The sequence below is a fragment of the Malus sylvestris genome, chromosome 10, assembly GCF_916048215.2.
Source record: "Malus sylvestris chromosome 10, drMalSylv7.2, whole genome shotgun sequence".
NCBI classification, from domain to species: Eukaryota; Viridiplantae; Streptophyta; class Magnoliopsida; order Rosales; family Rosaceae; genus Malus; species Malus sylvestris.
The window spans coordinates 16,521,308-16,539,704 of NC_062269.1; the positions used below are offsets into that span (position 1 = coordinate 16,521,308).

The 18,397-nt window shown below is 40.5% G+C and overlaps 1 protein-coding gene and 1 long non-coding RNA gene across 3 annotated transcripts in view; one reads left to right on the forward strand and one right to left on the reverse strand.

Moving 5' to 3' along the window:
- Positions 1–9,868: 9,868 nt before the first annotated feature.
- LOC126585530 (uncharacterized) overlaps positions 9,869–18,397 on the reverse strand; it is an 85,142-nt gene continuing 76,613 nt past the window's right edge. The window contains exon 2 of one of the 2 annotated variants that reach the window (XR_007610571.1): positions 9,869–9,911. This is a non-coding gene — a long non-coding RNA (uncharacterized LOC126585530). Of the gene's footprint in view, positions 9,912–17,468; positions 17,512–18,397 lie in introns of those variants that run through there. The other variant, XR_007610570.1, reaches the window with a different exon arrangement.
- LOC126585521 (uncharacterized) overlaps positions 13,874–18,397 on the forward strand; it is a 79,695-nt gene continuing 75,171 nt past the window's right edge. Inside the window, exon 1 of the mRNA XM_050249974.1 lies at positions 13,874–14,076. Within this exon, the coding sequence (XP_050105931.1) occupies positions 13,951–14,076 (126 nt within the window). The 5' untranslated portion in view covers positions 13,874–13,950. The remainder of the gene's footprint in view (positions 14,077–18,397) is intronic.

Sequence of the window (18,397 nt, forward strand, 5' to 3'; positions counted from 1 at the left end):
CGCCCATGACATGGAGTTAAGCATCGCCCATCATGGGAAGAAAGAACCGATCGCCGACTACAAGAACGACAAAGTTCTTGAGACAAAGGTGGAGAAGGCTACGTGGAAATCCACCAAGGAAGCAATGACAGTCAACACATATCCCGTCAAAATCCCTACACAAGGCAAGGCGATTCAAGCTGAAGCTTTTCGTGATCAAGAGATGCGTAGACGCACTTTGAAGGAGCTTGAGGAGAAAACTTATCCATTCCCCGACTCTGATGTGGTTGCCATGTTAGATGACCTGTTGGACAAAAAGGTGATCAGTTTGCCTGAGTGCAGACGGCCGGAAGAGATGAGTCGTACCGACAGTCCAAGATACTGTAAATTCCACCGCTTCATCAGTTATCCGACAGAAAAGTGCTTCGTGCTGAAAGATCTCATCATAAAGCTGGCTCAGAAAGGAATCATCGAGCTAGATCTTGACGATGTGGTGAAGTCAAACTATACCACCGTCACTTCTGCCTCTTTCAATTCAAAATTTTCACCTCAACCGCTGGGGGCATGCTCCAAAACCACATCAGTTAAGTCAAGTGAAGTTGAAGGATGGACGCATGTTACTCCAAAGAAACTGCGCAAGAAGCATACGTCTCATCCACAAGTTCACCAATTGGAAAGGGGGCAAAGCAGCTCTCGTCAACCTCCAAAGCTACACGAAAGTGTTGAGGATGATGAAATTGCGACACAAAGATCGTCTGTTGCCATCACGATGCGCGACTTCTTGCCCGAAGACTTCTTCAATCACTCGGTCAAGGCTCCTTGCTATGAAGATTGTGAGGAGCGCCTCTCCAAAATTGCTTGACAAATCTACCAAAGGCTCCTCGCCTGCACGAGCCTAAACTGCATGGCACTAAGCTCCTGGTCTGCACCAGCATAAAAGGCAACACCAAGGCTCCTCGCTTGCACGAGCCTAAACTGCATGGCACTAAGCTCCTGGTCTGCACGAGCATAAAAGGCAACACCAACACTCCTTGCCTGCACGAGCTGAAACTGCAACACGGTACAATGCTCCTGGTCTGCACGAGCATAAAAGGCAACACCAACGCTTTTTGCCTGCATGAGCTGAAACTGCAAACGGCACAAAAAAGAAAAAAAAATATAACAAAAAAAAATATGTATGTATTTGAACTACGTTTTGACTTGATCTCTTTCTTTGGAAGGGTACGTAGGCAGCTCGAGCATTCAAAATTTCGAGTTCAGTCACATCAAAATATAAATAAATGTTTTATTAAAGAAAGTCAATTTTATTAAAAAAAAATGATGAATACATATGTTTATGTATTTACAAAAAAATAAAAATAAAAATAAAAAAATAAAAATCCTTGTACATATATATATATATATATATATATATGTCTTCTATCTAGCAGCAATAGCCCATCAAAAGGAGGTTGGCCAAGCCCAAAGCCTATTGTCCAAATCCAGCTCCAAGAAGAAGAAACCCAAATCAAACCAGGCCCATCTCCTTCCTTGTCCACCAATTACAAAACCGGGCCCAGCTCTCAAAGCCCATCTTCACAAGTCTCACTCTCTCTGCTAAAATGGCTGCGGGGAATGTGAAACCGAGCGAATCGATAGTCTCGACGATCGTCCTTCCTTCTCCACCGTTCCGCCGCTTACTCTTGTCTTCTCTCGGTCGGAGCTCCACAAAGCCTTCAGATGCAATGGTTCAGGATTAGGGTTCAAAGGTGCTGGGATCAAATAGATTTGCAAAGCTTCAGACAAAATGGTAGATCTGCTCTCGTCTTCTCTCGTCAGCCCTCATCTTCCCCCGCGACGCAACTGCAGCTCAGCAGCAACCTCTGCCATACGCTCCACAGACCTGTCGCTGCAACGACCGCGGCTTCACCCAAATCAAATCCTTCCCTTCCCTCCAAGGCTTATCATTCGCTACTTTCTCCGACGGGTTCGATGACGGCGTCGAACCAACCCACAACCTGAAGGATTATTTTGTGAAAACAAGTTCATTTAAGCAACATCAATAAGCATGCAATTAACAATTAAAGGCGGAATCATGCTCGCATGCACTTAAAAACAAAACATTAACCATGAAATTCAAAGCCTAGTAGATTGGTGAACCAAAACTCAACTCAAAATAAAGTGAGTTGAAATTGTACCTTTGTAGATTCCTCTTTGCATAAGCAAAGGCTAATCACACAAAGAGAGGGCCTTCATTCCTTGCATCTAAAATCTATGGATTTCGATGGATGAATAGGTTTCTCCAAGTTCCCAAAATTGAGAACCTCTAAGTCTCTTCACCAAGGAGAGATTGGAGAAGAAATGAGTGACCTTGGAGTAGTAGGATTGCAAGATGCACCCCCCAAGGTGGCCGACCTCTTTAGAGAGAAATGGAGAGACAAGTTCTCACCAATTTTCTCCAAAACAAACCCTTAATGAATTTTGGCTATAAAGTCATATTTATACCTTTATTCATTTGAGTGGCAAACTTGTAAATAAGTCCAAGTTCACTACCCTAACCAATATGGCCGGCCATTAGGATATTTTGGACTAATTGGGCCTTTGTGAATCATTATTCATTAAGTTGTCATACAACTTATGTTAATGGGCTTGACGTTCGAAGCCCATTGGGCCTTAAGGTCCAAAACTATCCCGAGGTCTTTAACGAACTTATTCGTTTGATTAATTAACATATTAATTAATCCTTGCCATAAATAAATGATTAAACCATTTAATCATTCTTACTCATCTCCATTGTTTCTTCAATCTCCTCCTTACACGGTGTGCGATCCATTAGGTTCCTTTTAGCGAGGCAGTGGGCGATTAAAACCATTTTACATCGACTGTGAATTGAAACTTACTTTCAATTCTCCCTTTAGTGATTACACACGTTTAGGGCTTCCACAAACCATGAGTGACACCTTGCAGCATATCATGGTTACCCAAGCTAATCAGAAGAGGTAGAGAAAACCTATTCAGTTTGGGATTACAAATGCAATACGGTCTTTCTCTAATCTAATACTCCTGACCACATTGTTTGGTTTGATAGTTTATTTATTCATGTCTACTATCCAATGTGATTCATGTGCTTATATGATTTCCTTGAATGTGATTTAGAACGACTTTTCTAAATCTCATTCATACTCTGGCCAGAGATTCTAAATCATATCATAGAGTATTCTCCCTCAAACGGTTTGAAGGTTAGAGATCCCTTGTTGCGCATTCACTTGCCTCCATGACTAAGTGGCTTAACCCCAACGATGCCGTGGACACCCCGATAGGGTGACTTTGACATAATCAAAGATCAAGGACTTAACCACAAGACAACTGTGATGCCTCAGGTCAAAGGACTAATTTGCATTATCCCAAACATGAGTTCTCATGTGACATGAGTATGAGAACTCTTCGTTGATCGCGTTCAGTGAACTCATTCTCTACTGAGCACCTACGTACTTGTCTTGATGTCACACACACCAATGACTCGAGACTAGTCACTCTCCCTGAGAGAAGACATAGCACGTACCGATCTTGACGGACTGTCAATGCCCAATTGGCAATCCTATGATCAGGAACATTTAGGATGTGTCTATGAAAGAATGGTCTCATGAATCTAACTTCATTAGATTACATTCTCCCAATCACATATTCCTTGGACTTTATCGTTTAAGCATATAACATTTATATGAGACAGCTCAAACAATAATCTATGCCCTTTATATGTAAACTAGATTAGTTTAACATGTGAAATGTCCGTAAAGTATCATCATATGATTGGCTTTAGGGCACATTTCTAACACAACCTCGACCTCATCAATTGGAATGCTCAAAAGACTCCAAACCGTAGCCTTGTACACATCTCTGCTATCCTGTCCAATCCCTGAAGAAATTGGAAACTGCAGCGAGCTGCAGAACCTGTACTTGTACCAGAACTCCATCACCGGTCCAATCCCAAAGCGAATTGGAGAGCTCGGAAAACTTCAAGAGTCTATTGCTGTGGCAGAACAGCTTGGTTGGTTTAATCCCAAGTGAGCTTGGAAGCTGCAGGGAGGTCACAGTCATGGATTTCTCCGAAAATCTTCTGGCAGGCCAGATACCGAAAAGTTTTGGTGAGCTTTCAAATCTTCCAGAGCTTCAGTTGAGTGTCAATCAGTTATCAAGTACTATACCTTCTGAAATATCAAACTGCACTGCTCTGACTCATTTGGAAGTTGATAACAACGACATCTCGGGGGAGATTCCTGCTCTCATTGGCAACCTCAAGGCTTAACTCTATTCTTCGCATGGCAAAATAAGCTTACAGGCAACATTCCTGAGAGTCTCTCATACTGTCAGAATCTTCAGGGTCTTGATCTTTCTTACAACAACCTATTTGGTTCAATACCAAGAAATGTTTTTGGATTGCAAAATCTCACCAAGCTGCTGCTGCTTTCCAATGATTTATCTGGCTTTATACCGCCAGATATAGGAAACTGCACGAACCTGTACAGGTTAAGGTTGAATCATAACCGGCTTGCAGGTACTGTTCCATTGGAGATTGGCAACTTGAAGAGCTTAAATTTTGTTGATTTGAGCAACAACCGCCTCGTTGGAGAAATCCCTCCATCGATATCAGGATGTCAGAACCTCGAGTATCTTGATCTCCATTCAAATGGGATCACCGGCTCTGTCCCTGGCACTCTGCCTAAAAGCCTGCAGTTTGTTGACATCTCTGACAATAGGCTCACCGGCCAGCTTCCTCACAGCATTGGATCATTAACCGAGTTGACAAAACTCAATCTCGGGAAGAATCAGCTCTCTGGAAGCATCTCTGCTGAGATCCTTTCTTGCAATAAGCCCCAACTGCTACACATGGTGCGCACACCCAGAACAAGTGGACGTCTACGCCAGTTGCATGACCTCCTCTTCAGACCACCAGGTTCCATCCACGCATTTCAGGGAACAAAATCTCCGGCGAGATGAGCGTTGTCTCCACTTGCAGAAACCGGAACATTTGGACCTGTCCCCCAGCAACTTCTCCATTGCTCGGCTTTGGACCACCTTGACATCTCCAATATCGTCGCTCCCTCCCTCTCCAACTACGACAAGCTCATGGCGGTCAACGTCCGCGGGATGGCAACATGAGAGGGAACATCATGTGCACGGCGAGCGTGGCATCGAGTGTTGGGGCGGGGCGTTCTTCACGGAGCTGCACCGACAGGGCTTCGCTCTTCCATGGCCGCCCACGTAATCCTCCGCAGCCACAAAGCCACCATCTTCATCCACCAGGCTCCTCCCTGCCTTCTCTCCATCCTATCCCGCATCCTATATATATATATGTATGTATATGTATATACGTATGCATGTATGTGTGCATATAAAAAATTACAATATAAAAAAAGGAAAATAAGAAACATGGTGCACCAGGCACCGAAAGCAAAGAAAAAAATAAAATAAAAAGATGAATGGTGGTGCACCCGGCACCGAAAGGGGAAAAGAAAAAAATAAAAAAATAAAATAAAAAAAAAAAAAAATAATAATAAAAAAATAAAAATAAATAAAAAAAATAAGAAAGTGGATCCTTGGTGGCTAACACCATGCAAAAAAAAAAAAAAAAAAACAAAACAAAAAAAAGAGGGGGAAAGGGTTTTGGAATGGTGGATCAGTCCACGAGAAAAAAATTAATATGTATGTATGTATGTATGTGTGTGTGTGTGTGCGCATAATATATGTATGTTTACAGCAAAAAAAAAAAAAAAAAACAAACAAAAACAAAAACAAAAAACAAAACAAATGCATTGAGAGAAATAAAGTTCGTTTTTATTTATTCTGGAAATTTTACATAAATTTGCATTATACATACTTAAAAAAAAAAAAGAAAAAAAAAAAAAAGACAAATCAAATTTATAGAAGGGGATTTTCAAGGTTGATCAGTTGACGCCTCAGTACTCGGCGGAACCCCAGGAGGAGAAGGCACCGAAGGTTGATCATTTGAGGCTTCATTACGCGGTACAGCCCCAGAAGACGAAGGCAAATGCTGCTGGAACAAACCCACAAACCTCTAATGATCAAGTAAAATCTGACCATCAGATTCCTGCATCTGGTTAATCTTCCTCTTCATGTTTGTCGCATAGCTATGTGAGAGCTTATACAACTGTTTATTCTCCTGCTTGAGCCCTCTAATCTCCTGTTTGAGACTCCTCACTTCAGCCGCCAATGATTCAACTTGACGGGTTCGAGCAAATAGGCGTTGGGCCATATTAGACACAGAACCTGCACACTGCACACTAAGAGCCAGAGAATCCTTAACAGCCAACTCATCAGACCGTTTGGAAAGTAGTCTGTTATCTCTGGGAGTGACAAGGTTCCAGGCCACCACCGCAGCTGTCATATCATTCTTCACCACTGAATCCCCAACGGTAAGAGGACCAGTAGGGGATATGAAGGATGGGCGCCATATGTTGTCTGGAGAAGAAGGGATTGCCTCTTCACCAAGGTTCAAGTCAAAACGACGATCGGAGGGGCCAGACATTTTCAAAGTGTTGAAGAAAGAAGATATCGGACAAATCAAGATCTTAGAAGTGCAAGAATGGAGTTTTCACAAGCGAAAATTCAAGTATGCTTTGAAACGAACAGCGTGCCTCTATAAAAATCAACACTCGACGGGATTTCAGAGATCGAAGAGGCGAGCTCAGAATTCGAAGAGGCCAATTCAAAAATCGAAGAGGCAAGACTCAGAAATCGGAGAAGCATCTTGCTTTTCTAGACGCGTCAGCACCCGTCACGCGTAAATTCAGCTTTGTGGAAATCACGGGCAAGTTGTCGAAGCGCCGATCCCAGATATCGAAGAGGCGCCAGTCTTTTTCAGCCTCGTTAGCACCCGTCACGCGCAAACTCAGCTTTGCGGAAATCACGGGCAATTTGTCGAAGCGCCGATCCCAGATATCGAAGAGGCGCCAGTCTTTTTCAGCCTCGTCAACACCTGTCACATGCACACTCAGCTTGACGAAAATTACGGACAATTTGTCGAAGATTTCTGATAAAGAAGAAAGCACGTGAAGCCATACTGATCAATCACGCATTGGTTGCCGACACGAGTAAAAGAATAGTACCTCTACAGGTACTAAAGAATTTCCTATAACTGTCCACCTTCACCCTCCATAGCAAGGTAGACATACATAACCTTTCTTCATCTCCGAGAACCTTTCTTCATCTCCGAGAATGCCTTCCCAACAAAGCCTCTCGAGTCACTCAGTGTTTCTTATTCCTTGGGGTACCTCTGCAAGCCAATGACTCCAAAGCAAAAGTATCTCATATCACCAGGGTACAAAGCAAGAGTATCTCATATCATGCTTTTTCCCTGTCCTTTCATTTGTCCTTGTTCTTACCTACAAAGACAAGGATAAAGAAAACAATATGCCGGAACCTCCACTCAAACTCGGGTAAGGAACCGACTGCTTGGAGCCCTTCCCTGATTGCTTATCTAGCACTACTCTCGAGTACTCGTCCCCATTGCTATTGTACTTCCAAAGAAGCTGCCACATCTGCCTGAAGAACAGATAAGGCAAGTGAAAATGATACCTTGCAGCATGTGGAGACAACGTGCAGAAGAAACAAGCAGAGAAGAATGCAGCCTGCACAGTCAACTCAGCAGAATGAGTCTGAGATGAGGAACTCGAGAAGATGCCACATCTGCCTGAGGAACAGATAAAGGAAATGAAAATGATACCTTGAAGCATGTGGAGACAAGTGCAACAAAGCACGTGCTGATTCATCCACTACTTCTTCAAAATCAAAAGTATCTCATATCATCAGGGTTGCAATCACTCTAGACAGTGAACTCGTTTTGACCCTCAAATTCTTGGGTCGACTTACTAGGCGTTGTGGACTGCATGTGCCGTTTCACTACCCTTGAATCAAATCCTTAAAGATCAAGTCACCAACTGGAAGAAGAGCCCATCAATCTTGAAGAAAGCAACAAGCTGTCACCTTCACCTCATGCCTGCTTTCCATGTGTTCGAGTCAACCTTCAAGAATCAAGCCTCAACGGCCTTTGAAGAAGTTTCCGGCCAAATTCAAGATCAAGCCTCGACGGCCCTTGAGGAAATCACAAGTCCAATTCAAGATGAAGCGTCCACCATATTTGAATCAAATCCAGTTCAAGAATAAGCTGTGAAAAATCAACATTTGGAGGAATCCAGAAAATCCTCCAACCTAGTTCAAGATCAAAGCTGTGGAAAGTCAACAAGCGCAACAAAATACGTGCCGATTCATCCACTACCAAAGCCAAAGATCATCTACCACATGAAGCTCCTTGTGGTCCAATTTCAACCTTCAAGATCAAGCCTCGACGGCCCTTGAAGAAATCTCCAACCCAATTCAAGATCAAGCCTCGACGGCCCTTGGATCGACATCTACAGTAAGGGACTTCAAAACCCATCTCCTACACGTGACAAGCACATGTATACGACAAGCCTTGAAGTGGGGGCATTTGTAGACATCGAAATTTTGGTAAATAAATGTTGACCGATAAATCAAAGTATCGACGCTCATGTATTACATAAATTTTACACGTAGCGAATGTCTAAACAAAAAATCGAAATAAGTTAGAAAAGTCATCAAATAGGACATGTGTCACCACCTGGCAGAAATGACTTATTTCATCTGGCATATTATATTCAAAATTAGGCCTTGGAAATTTCTATATATAGAAGGCTAATTCATTCATTTAGGAGAACCAAAATCATTAGGCAAAATTCTTGAAGCTCTGAAGCTCTGAAACTCCGAACCTCTCAAGCATCCAGGTTCCCGAAGAATCAAGAAAGCTCTATTCGTTCTTCGTTCATCGTTCATCCTAAGATCAAGCCCAAACGGCCCTTTGGATCAACAATCATCCACCAATTCAAGATCAAGCCCCGACGGCCCTTGAAGAAAGTGTTCTTCGTTCTTCGTTCATCGTTCTTTCATGATCAAGCCCCGTGATGCGTGAAATAAGTTAACACACAAATTAAACCCTCTTTTTGACAATTGTAGTATAAATGTAAGTAGGGTATCGTTCTAGGCCGGGGATTAGGAGGGATTGCTAATCTATTCTAAATTAATTTAAAAATATTAAACAAGACTCAAGGACACAAAACTAGACTAAAAACTCTAATAACTCGAAACACACTTAGAATGACTCAAAATAATGAAAACAATCAAATTGGACACTAGGAACTGAAATGGACGGAAATTGAATTAAAAGACTAACAACAATGAAAACTAACTAAATAATATAATTTAATAATGGGGGGGGGGGGGTTTGGTTTTGACGAGAAGTAAATTAAACTTAAATAAATTACAGAATTGACAAAAGCATGAAATTAAGGTGAAAGGATAGATGACGGACTAGCTAGAGGGTTTTTCTCCACACATGACACATATGCAACCTAAATTGATTTTCAGTTGTTCTTTCAATAAATTGTGAATGACAATGTTCCAAGTTAATTAGGTCCGCTTAAATTAACTCTTAGATTTCCCTAGATTCATTGGATTGAATGGAATACGCATTACAACCAAATTATTCCTCATCAAAATCCCTAACTATGGAATACGCATGATAGAGACATTCAACAAAGATCATTAAGTTCAACGGAAATCATAAACATTGACTAGGCATTCATAACTATGGAATACGCATGTTAATCCAGCCTAGAATTCACTTAACACGATTGTGGATAACAACCTTCACTACTTGTGAATATAAGTTCATAACGATTAGGTGAAACTCCCTTATATTCTAGCATCAAATTCATGCATGAAAATTAAGCGTGCACTCTCAACCAACATACACAAATTAGTTATCAATCAAGCAGTTAAGCAAATTAAATCACAACTCAGAAATCACAACTGAAGGTAATCAATTCATATTACAAATATATTCATGGCTTTGAATTAACCTCTAGCCAAAATAAATTTAGTTACACATTATTAAAACAGAAATAAAATATAAGTTTGGAAAGATTTAACCGGAAGATAAGGGAGTTTTGCTCTGTCCGAGGCCTTTCTCGCTGCAAAGGCAGCAAAGCCTTTGGTTCCTTCTGCTCTGTCCCCGTGCTCTCTCAGATTTGCTGCAAAAGCAGCGTTGTTTTCTTCTACAGCTGCCACTGGGCAGCTCTCTGACCTCTTCCTTGTTTCACGCTGCCAAGAGCAGCAAGAGCTCTCGGTTTCCTCTTCGGTTTCACCCCCAGCTGCCAAGGACAACTGTCCTTTTTCTCCTCCTGGTTCCAGCTGCAAGGTTTTGCTCCAAGTCCCCGCAAGCAGCTTTTGTTTTCTGCCCAAGGCGCTGCCAAGAGCAGCTGTCCTTCCCAACGCTGCCAAAGGCAACTTTCCTGCTTGTTTTCTTCCCTAGCTCTCGGTTCTCTCCCTTCCCCCCTATATACTGCTTTCTGATTTCCTTTTATTTTCTGCCTTCCGTGTGGACTGTGCTCTGTCACTCTCTTTTCCGCTGTGCTTCTTCTCTCCCCCTCGTGCTGTCCCCTGTCCTCCACTATTTTATTTTCTTTTTCTGCTGTCCAGTCCTCCCCCTTAAACAACTCATGCTCCCATATTGCTCTCCTGGCTGTCCCGTACTCACCCCACCTCTGGATCAAAGAAAAGAGTCGTGGGCTCCTCCTCGCAAGTGGCGAGAGCTGTCCTCCTCTTATTCTTCTTTCCTCTATTTTTTATTCCACTGCCTTTCCCCTTTGTTTTTCACTCAACCCGTCTCCTGTCTCCCACTTCTCTCTCTCTGTCAGCTTCTTTCGTTTCTCTTCTTATTCCCATCATTTTTCTTATTTTTCTTTTCTTCTTTGCCGTTCCTCACATCTTCTACAAAACATAACATCATCATGATTTATCATTATTATTATTATTCTTTTTTTAATTTTATTTAAAAGCTGATCTACACAGACAATTTTGACGAATTTATTACATAAAATTTCACTTGTTCTATTTTTATTTTCTTTGCATAACAAATCCTATAAACACAAAAATAACGTAAATAGCTCAAAAATATAAGGAACTAACTAAGAAAAGACGAGTGAATTCGAAGTAAAAATATATCTAAATATGATCCGATCAAATACCCCCACACTTAACTTTTGCTAGTCCTCGAGCAAAACAAAGAAAACAAGAACAAGAAGTAACAAGAAAAACATTAGCTTCCCCCTATGTGACCCTCATAGAATTTCATTTGAGAACACAAATCAACAAGAACCATAGCTAGCACCAAACAAACTAATCCAAGTTCATCTTCCTTACTCAAATATTAGCAGTAATCTTTGAATCATCCTTGAAGTGTAGTGTGTGAGATAGCCATGCTAATGCAATTTCAAAATTTTTATATTTTTAAAATCATCATATGCAAACTAGCAACCTTCTCACGGGATATACACTCAATCACACATGTGTTTAGTTTAAATGTGTTTCGCTCAAAGAATCAAATGTGAAAGTTCTACTATAAGCTTGCATAAAGATCACTTCTCCACAGTCATAATTGCAAAACTTAAATCAAGAGGACTTTTATTGGATGTAATGAGGTTTAGGGAGAGGGTTATTGAAATGAAAGAATAGGTAAACACAAGTTCCAAGCTACATTGCAAGCAATTCTTTTGTTTAGATTTATAAGAACTCAATCTTTCCAGCGATTCTTCTAGCACCTCCAACCACACCCTTAAACTGAAACTTTAAAAACTTTTTATTTCATTTGTATACAATCTTTCTTTTTCTTCTCTTTTCTCTCTTTTTTTTTTTTTTTTTTTTTTTTAATACAAACATGAAATACCCCCACACTTATTCTTTTGCCAAACACCTTCAAAGTACTTCATAAACGTTTCTCATAAGACAATCTCGCATTGCTCGCTTGGAAAGGGTAAGGAAAAATGTTTCAGCTATAAGGGTAGACATATCTGGTGATAAGAAATAAAAGGCTCAACATACACGGCTCAAATTGGCAATCTAATGATATCATTTTTCTTTGGGAAACATGGTTATTTGGGCCATAGTGGTAAACCTAATGCCTCTATCATTTCCAAATTCATGCAATCAATGACAAACATTTCGAAAGATCGTTACGCAAGTTCTAGAGATGTATCTCACATAAGTTCATCACACATGAAAGAATAGGAGTGTATGAAAAATGCACACACTTTCAATCGGCTCAAAAACTCACATACGATGTATATGGTCACTAAATTCACATATGAAGCTTTAAGTCATACTTTAGTTTCACATTAACAAGGCTATGTGCATTTGGTTTTTCAAAGATGATCAAACATGTACAAAACTAACAAGAGAATTAGGAATTTCACAAAACACATGTTAACTAAGTTCTTGATGATCATGGTTCAAATTTGATCCAATTATATCATTGGGTCGGGAAACTAACAAAAATCTAATTCAAAACAATACAGGAAACAAGACCATATTTTTGGATTTTTAAATTTTCCGATTTTTTTTTTATTTTTTTTTATTTATTTAATTTTTTAAGAAAACAAAAAACAACAACACAGAAACAAATGAAATTCTAGAGATAACTACCCCCACACTTAAACTGGACATTGTCCCCAATGTCAGAAAACACTATAATGCAAATAAAAATGAAATAAATAAATAATAAGAAACAAAATAAAGCAATTGGACTGAAAACTTCCCTAGTTTGCAGTAAAATCAAGCGATGACCCCCCCAAGCTAAAATTCTGCAATCAACTTCAAGGGTGGAAATAACCAAAAATTCCTGCAAAGAAAAGAAATAATTCAGTTAAGTAACGCAAGAAAATGTAAAAAAAATTGCAAACGAAAAATTGAAAATCACGATAAAAGACAATGAATAGAACTAATAAGTGATCATTGGTCGTGCTTGTTGACTTTCCACAGCTTTCCTCTTGAACGGGGTGACACTTAGCTTTTTACTTGCAAGTGATGATTTGATGATATTGTACGGCGAAGCTTTGCTCTTTGGTGATGTTGCAGTTCCTTATTTGTTCTCCAAGCAGATGTGGCAGCTTCTCTAGTTCTTCATCTCAGACTCCTTCTGCTGGGATGATTGTGCAAGCTGCATTCTTCTCTGCTTGTTGCTTCTGCACGACGGGCAGGCACGAGGGAGAGGTGTTGGTCTGTTTCTTTCTTCAATCTTTCCAAGTGCCCACCTCTTGCTCTCTTTCTCCTTGTCCTTAGTTGAGGATGAATCAGCACGTTGTCTCCACATGCTTCGAGGTATCATCTTCACTTCCCTTATAAGTGAGAAACAAAGAGAAAGCATAAGATGATGAGTACTCGAGAGCAAGAGCTGGCTGGAGAAAGGACAGGGAGAAAGCATGATATGAGATACTCTTGCTTTCAACCTTCATGATATGAAATACTTTTGCTTTGGATGGGTTGTTTGTAGAGGTACCCCAAGGGATGAAAAATACAGAGTGACTTGAAAGGTTTCTTTGGGAATACATTCTCGGAGATGAAGAAGTGTTGAAAGGGTGTGCCTTTGCTGTGGGAAGGCGAAGGTAGATACTTATGGGACTTTTCTTCACAACCGGAACTATTCTCTCACTCATTGTCGGCAGCCGGTGGATGGATGAATAGTACATATTACGCGCTTTCTGACAAAGCTGCCCGTAATTTCCGCAAAGCTGCCAGTTGCATGTGACGAGTGACAACACGTCTGGACAAATTGATCTTTTGAAATCCGGGGTTCGGCTCGTGGTTTTTGAGCAAGCCCAGCCTTTAAGAAATGAAACGCCTCTTTTGAGAAAAGAATCCGACTTTTGAGAAAGGAGCCCCGACTCTTCGATTTGCGAGAGGACGCTTCTTCGATTTATGAGGAGCGCCTCTTTGATTTCTTCTTTTTATAGAGGCGTTAATTTTGTTCCACAACACACTTGAGCTCTCTCCTGTAAACACTCCCTTCTTGCACTTCCAAAATCTTAATCTGTCCAATCTCTTCTTTCTTTACCATTCTGAAAAATGTCTGGCCCTTCCGATCGTCGTTTTGACTTGAACATTGGTGAAGAGGCAGCTCCGCCTTCACCAGACAACATATGGCGCCCATCCTTCATATCCCCTACCGGTCCCCTTACCGTGGGGGATTCGGTGATGAAAAATGAAATGACAGCTGCGGTGGTGGCCCGGAACCTTGTCACCCCCAGAGACAACAGACTGCTCGCTAGACGGTCTGATGAATTGGCGGTTAAGGAGTCTCTGGCTCTTAGCGTGCAGTGTGCGGGTTCTGTGTCCAACATGGCCCAACGCCTATTTGCTCGAACCCGTCACGTTGAATCGTTGGTGGCTGAAATACAGAGTCTCAAAGAGGAGATTAGAGGACTCAAGCATGAAAATAAACAATTGCATAAGCTTGCACACAGTTATGCCACAAACATGAAGAGGAAAATTGACCAGCTGCAGGAAAATGATGGTCAGATTTTACTTGATCACAGAAGGTTTGTGGGTTTGTTCCAACCGCATCTGCCTTCGTCTTCTGGGGCGGCACCGCGTAGTGAAGCTCCAACTGATCAACCTCCGATACCTCCTCCTTCCGTGGCCCCGCCGACTGCTGAAGCTCCGCCGACTACTGAAGCACCACCTGACCAATGAATGCTATTAGTTTACACATCATTGTAAAATATTTTTACTTTTATGTTTTTATTTATTTATTTTTTTTTTATTTTTTATTTGTTTTATTTTTTTTTATTTTTTATTTTTTATTTTTAGGTGTGTTTTGTTTTTTTTTTTTTTTTGTTTTTTTAAATCAATGTAAAATATGTAAATCAATGTAAAAAGACTTTGTTTAACCTTCCCCCACACTTAAACTAAATAACACAAACTCACATAAATCAACCAAATAACACAACTAACTGAACAAAACAAAATGAAAGCAGTAAAGATAAGGGTGTAAGAATGCAAATCTGATTTGGTTAGCGATTCCAAAGTCTCCCTTCGTTGAATGCTTGGGTTGCCTCCCAAGAAGCGCTTGATTTAACGTCTTTAGCCGAACGAATCTTTCCTTTAAACTCCACTCGACTCCAAAGCATGGAATTTATCTTTTAATGGGAGGTGATACTTGAAATGATTCGGCAATGGTTTAAATTCAAGAGTGGGTGCCTGAATCATCAAAATTAGAAACATGTTAGTATAAATTAAAATTAAAATTGGAGAAGATGGCTTACTTTCTTTTTCTGACACAAACTCAATGACAAACACCACATCTTTGAACATTTCCGGGACTTTGAACTGGGCCAGGTTTACTATGATGGTTGTGGCTTGTCCCGTGTCATCAAACTCAACTGCTTTGGGCTTGATTGTCTCATGCACAGCCTCTTGGATGTATTCTTGATATGCTTCAACCACTTCATTTTCTTGAATCCCTTTTCTTGGTGTGCAAGGTTCTTTGAACGTTTCAATACCATCGGGAACTTGTTTTGGTGCACCAAGAATTGGGATATCACTTTGCACCTTTGGAAGAGCTTCCACAATGTCTTTTTCACTCTCTTTGATATTTGGAATCAAAAACCTGCAAGGACAAAGGACGTTCGGTGGAATAATGTTAGAATGAAGTGAATTTAGAACTTCCTCACCTGAGTTGGATGACATAGGGATTTGAGGAGCTTGCAGCAAGAATTCTTCTAAACTGCCCAGGTCGTCCTCCTCCTCTTCTGCTTGCAGCAGCAATTCATCCATGTTCGGGCTGTGTTTGGATAGTTCTAGGACAGCTTCATCCTTCATGTCACCTTCCAAAGTGATAGCATCGTGGATTTCAAAATCTTCCTTCGAATTTTCAACAGTTGAGCTGGAGAGTTCACTTTGCTATTGAATTTGTACCATGAATTCCATAATCTCTCCCATTTGACTCATCAATTTATCCAACTTCTTGTCTTGATTTTGTTGGTCCTGCGTCAAAGAGGTTAGTACTTGAAGAATTTGATCACTATCCATGGACATACTTGAATTTGATTGGAATTGTTGTGGGGTATGCGGTGGTGGCTGCATAGGCGTTAAATAAAACTCCTCAGATTGCTGCCAATATCCATCTTGTTGAGCCTCCTTGGCTTGATTTTGTGAGCCATGCACCAAAGAATTTAATTCATCAAAAATTTGATTGTAATCTATTGACGAATCTGAGTTTAATTGGGCATATTGTATATGAGGTTGTGGTGGCTGCATAGGTCCTGAATAGAACTCCTCATATGGCTGCCAATATCCTTCATGTTGAACTTGTTGAGCTTCCCACCATATAGAGTTTGAATGATCACTCCAATCTTTTTGTGAACATTGATTGGCTTGATATCCTTGCCTATAAGATGCACCAAATATAGGGACATTTTGCATTGTGGTCCTTTCGGCATACTGCGACATTTGAGAAGTAAGATTTGCCAATTGAGCTTGAATGCTAGTAAAATCCATGTCTTACTTCTCTAATACCTAAAATCAAAGAAAGAAAACTAAATCAAATATCAAAAGTAAAATAAACAAAACAAAACAAAAACAGAAACTAAAAACAAAAGACAAGAAAAGAAACAAAGAAACAATGGGGGATTAGCAAAGTTGCTAATCCCCGGCAACGGCGCCAAAATTTGATGCGTGAAATAAGTTAACACACAAATTAAACCCTCTTTTTGACAATTGTAGTATAAATGTAAGTAGGGTATCGTTCTAGGCCGGGGATTAGGAGGGATTGCTAATCTATTCTAAATTAATTTAAAAATATTAAACAAGACTCAAGGACACAAAACTAGACTAAAAACTCTAATAACTCGAAACACACTTAGAATGACTCAAAATAATGAAAACAATCAAATTGGACACTAGGAACTGAAATGGACGGAAATTGAATTAAAAGACTAACAACAATGAAAACTAACTAAATAATATAATTTAATAATGGGGGGGGGGGTTTGGTTTTGACGAGAAGTAAATTAAACTTAAATAAATTACAGAATTGACAAAAGCATGAAATTAAGGTGAAAGGATAGATGACGGACTAGCTAGAGGGTTTTTCTCCACACATGACACATATGCAACCTAAATTGATTTTCAGTTGTTCTTTCAATAAATTGTGAATGACAATGTTCCAAGTTAATTAGGTCCGCTTAAATTAACTCTTAGATTTCCCTAGATTCATTGGATTGAATGGAATACGCATTACAACCAAATTATTCCTCATCAAAATCCCTAACTATGGAATACGCATGATAGAGACATTCAACAAAGATCATTAAGTTCAACGGAAATCATAAACATTGACTAGGCATTCATAACTATGGAATACGCATGTTAATCCAGCCTAGAATTCACTTAACACGATTGTGGATAACAACCTTCACTACTTGTGAATATAAGTTCATAACGATTAGGTGAAACTCCCTTATATTCTAGCATCAAATTCATGCATGAAAATTAAGCGTGCACTCTCAACCAACATACACAAATTAGTTATCAATCAAGCAGTTAAGCAAATTAAATCACAACTCAGAAATCACAACTGAAGGTAATCAATTCATATTACAAATATATTCATGGCTTTGAATTAACCTCTAGCCAAAATAAATTTAGTTACACATTATTAAAACAAAAATAAAATATAAGTTTGGAAAGATTTAACCGGAAGATAAGGGAGTTTTGCTCTGTCCGAGGCCTTTCTCGCTGCAAAAGCAGCAAAGCCTTTGGTTCCTTCTGCTCTGTCCCCGTGCTCTCTCAGATTTGCTGCAAAAGCAGCGTTGTTTTCTTCTTCAGCTGCCACTGGGCAGCTCTCTGACCTCTTCCTTGTTTCACGCTGCCAAGAGCAGCAAGAGCTCTCGGTTTCCTCTTCGGTTTCACCCCCAGCTGCCAAGGACAGCTGTTCTTTTTCTCCTCCTGGTTCCAGCTGCAAGGTTTTGCTCCAAGTCCCCGCAAGAAGCTTTTGTTTTCTGCCCAAGGCGCTGCCAAGAGCAGCTGTCCTTCCCAACGCTGCCAAAGGCAGCTTTCCTGCTTGTTTTCTTCCCTAGCTCTCGGTTCTCTCCCTTCCCCCCTATATGCTGCCTTCTGATTTCCTTTTATTTTCTGCCTTCCGTGTGGACTGTGCTCTGTCACTCTCTTTTCCGCTGTGCTTCTTCTCTCCCCCTCGTGCTGTCCCTTGTCCTCCACTATTTTATTTTCTTTTTCTGCTGTCCAGTCCTCCCCCTTAAACAACTCATGCTCCCATATTGCTCTCCAGGCTGTCCCGTACTCACCCCACCTCTGGATCAAAGAAAAGAGTCGTGGGCTCCTCCTCGCAAGTGGCGAGAGCTGTCCTCCTCTTATTCTTCTTTCCTCTATTTTTTATTGCACTGCCTTTCCCCTTTGTTTTTCACTCAACCCGTCTCCTGTCTCCCACTTCTCTCTCTCTGTCAGCTTCTTTCGTTTCTCTTCTTATTCCCATCATTTTTCTTATTTTTCTTTT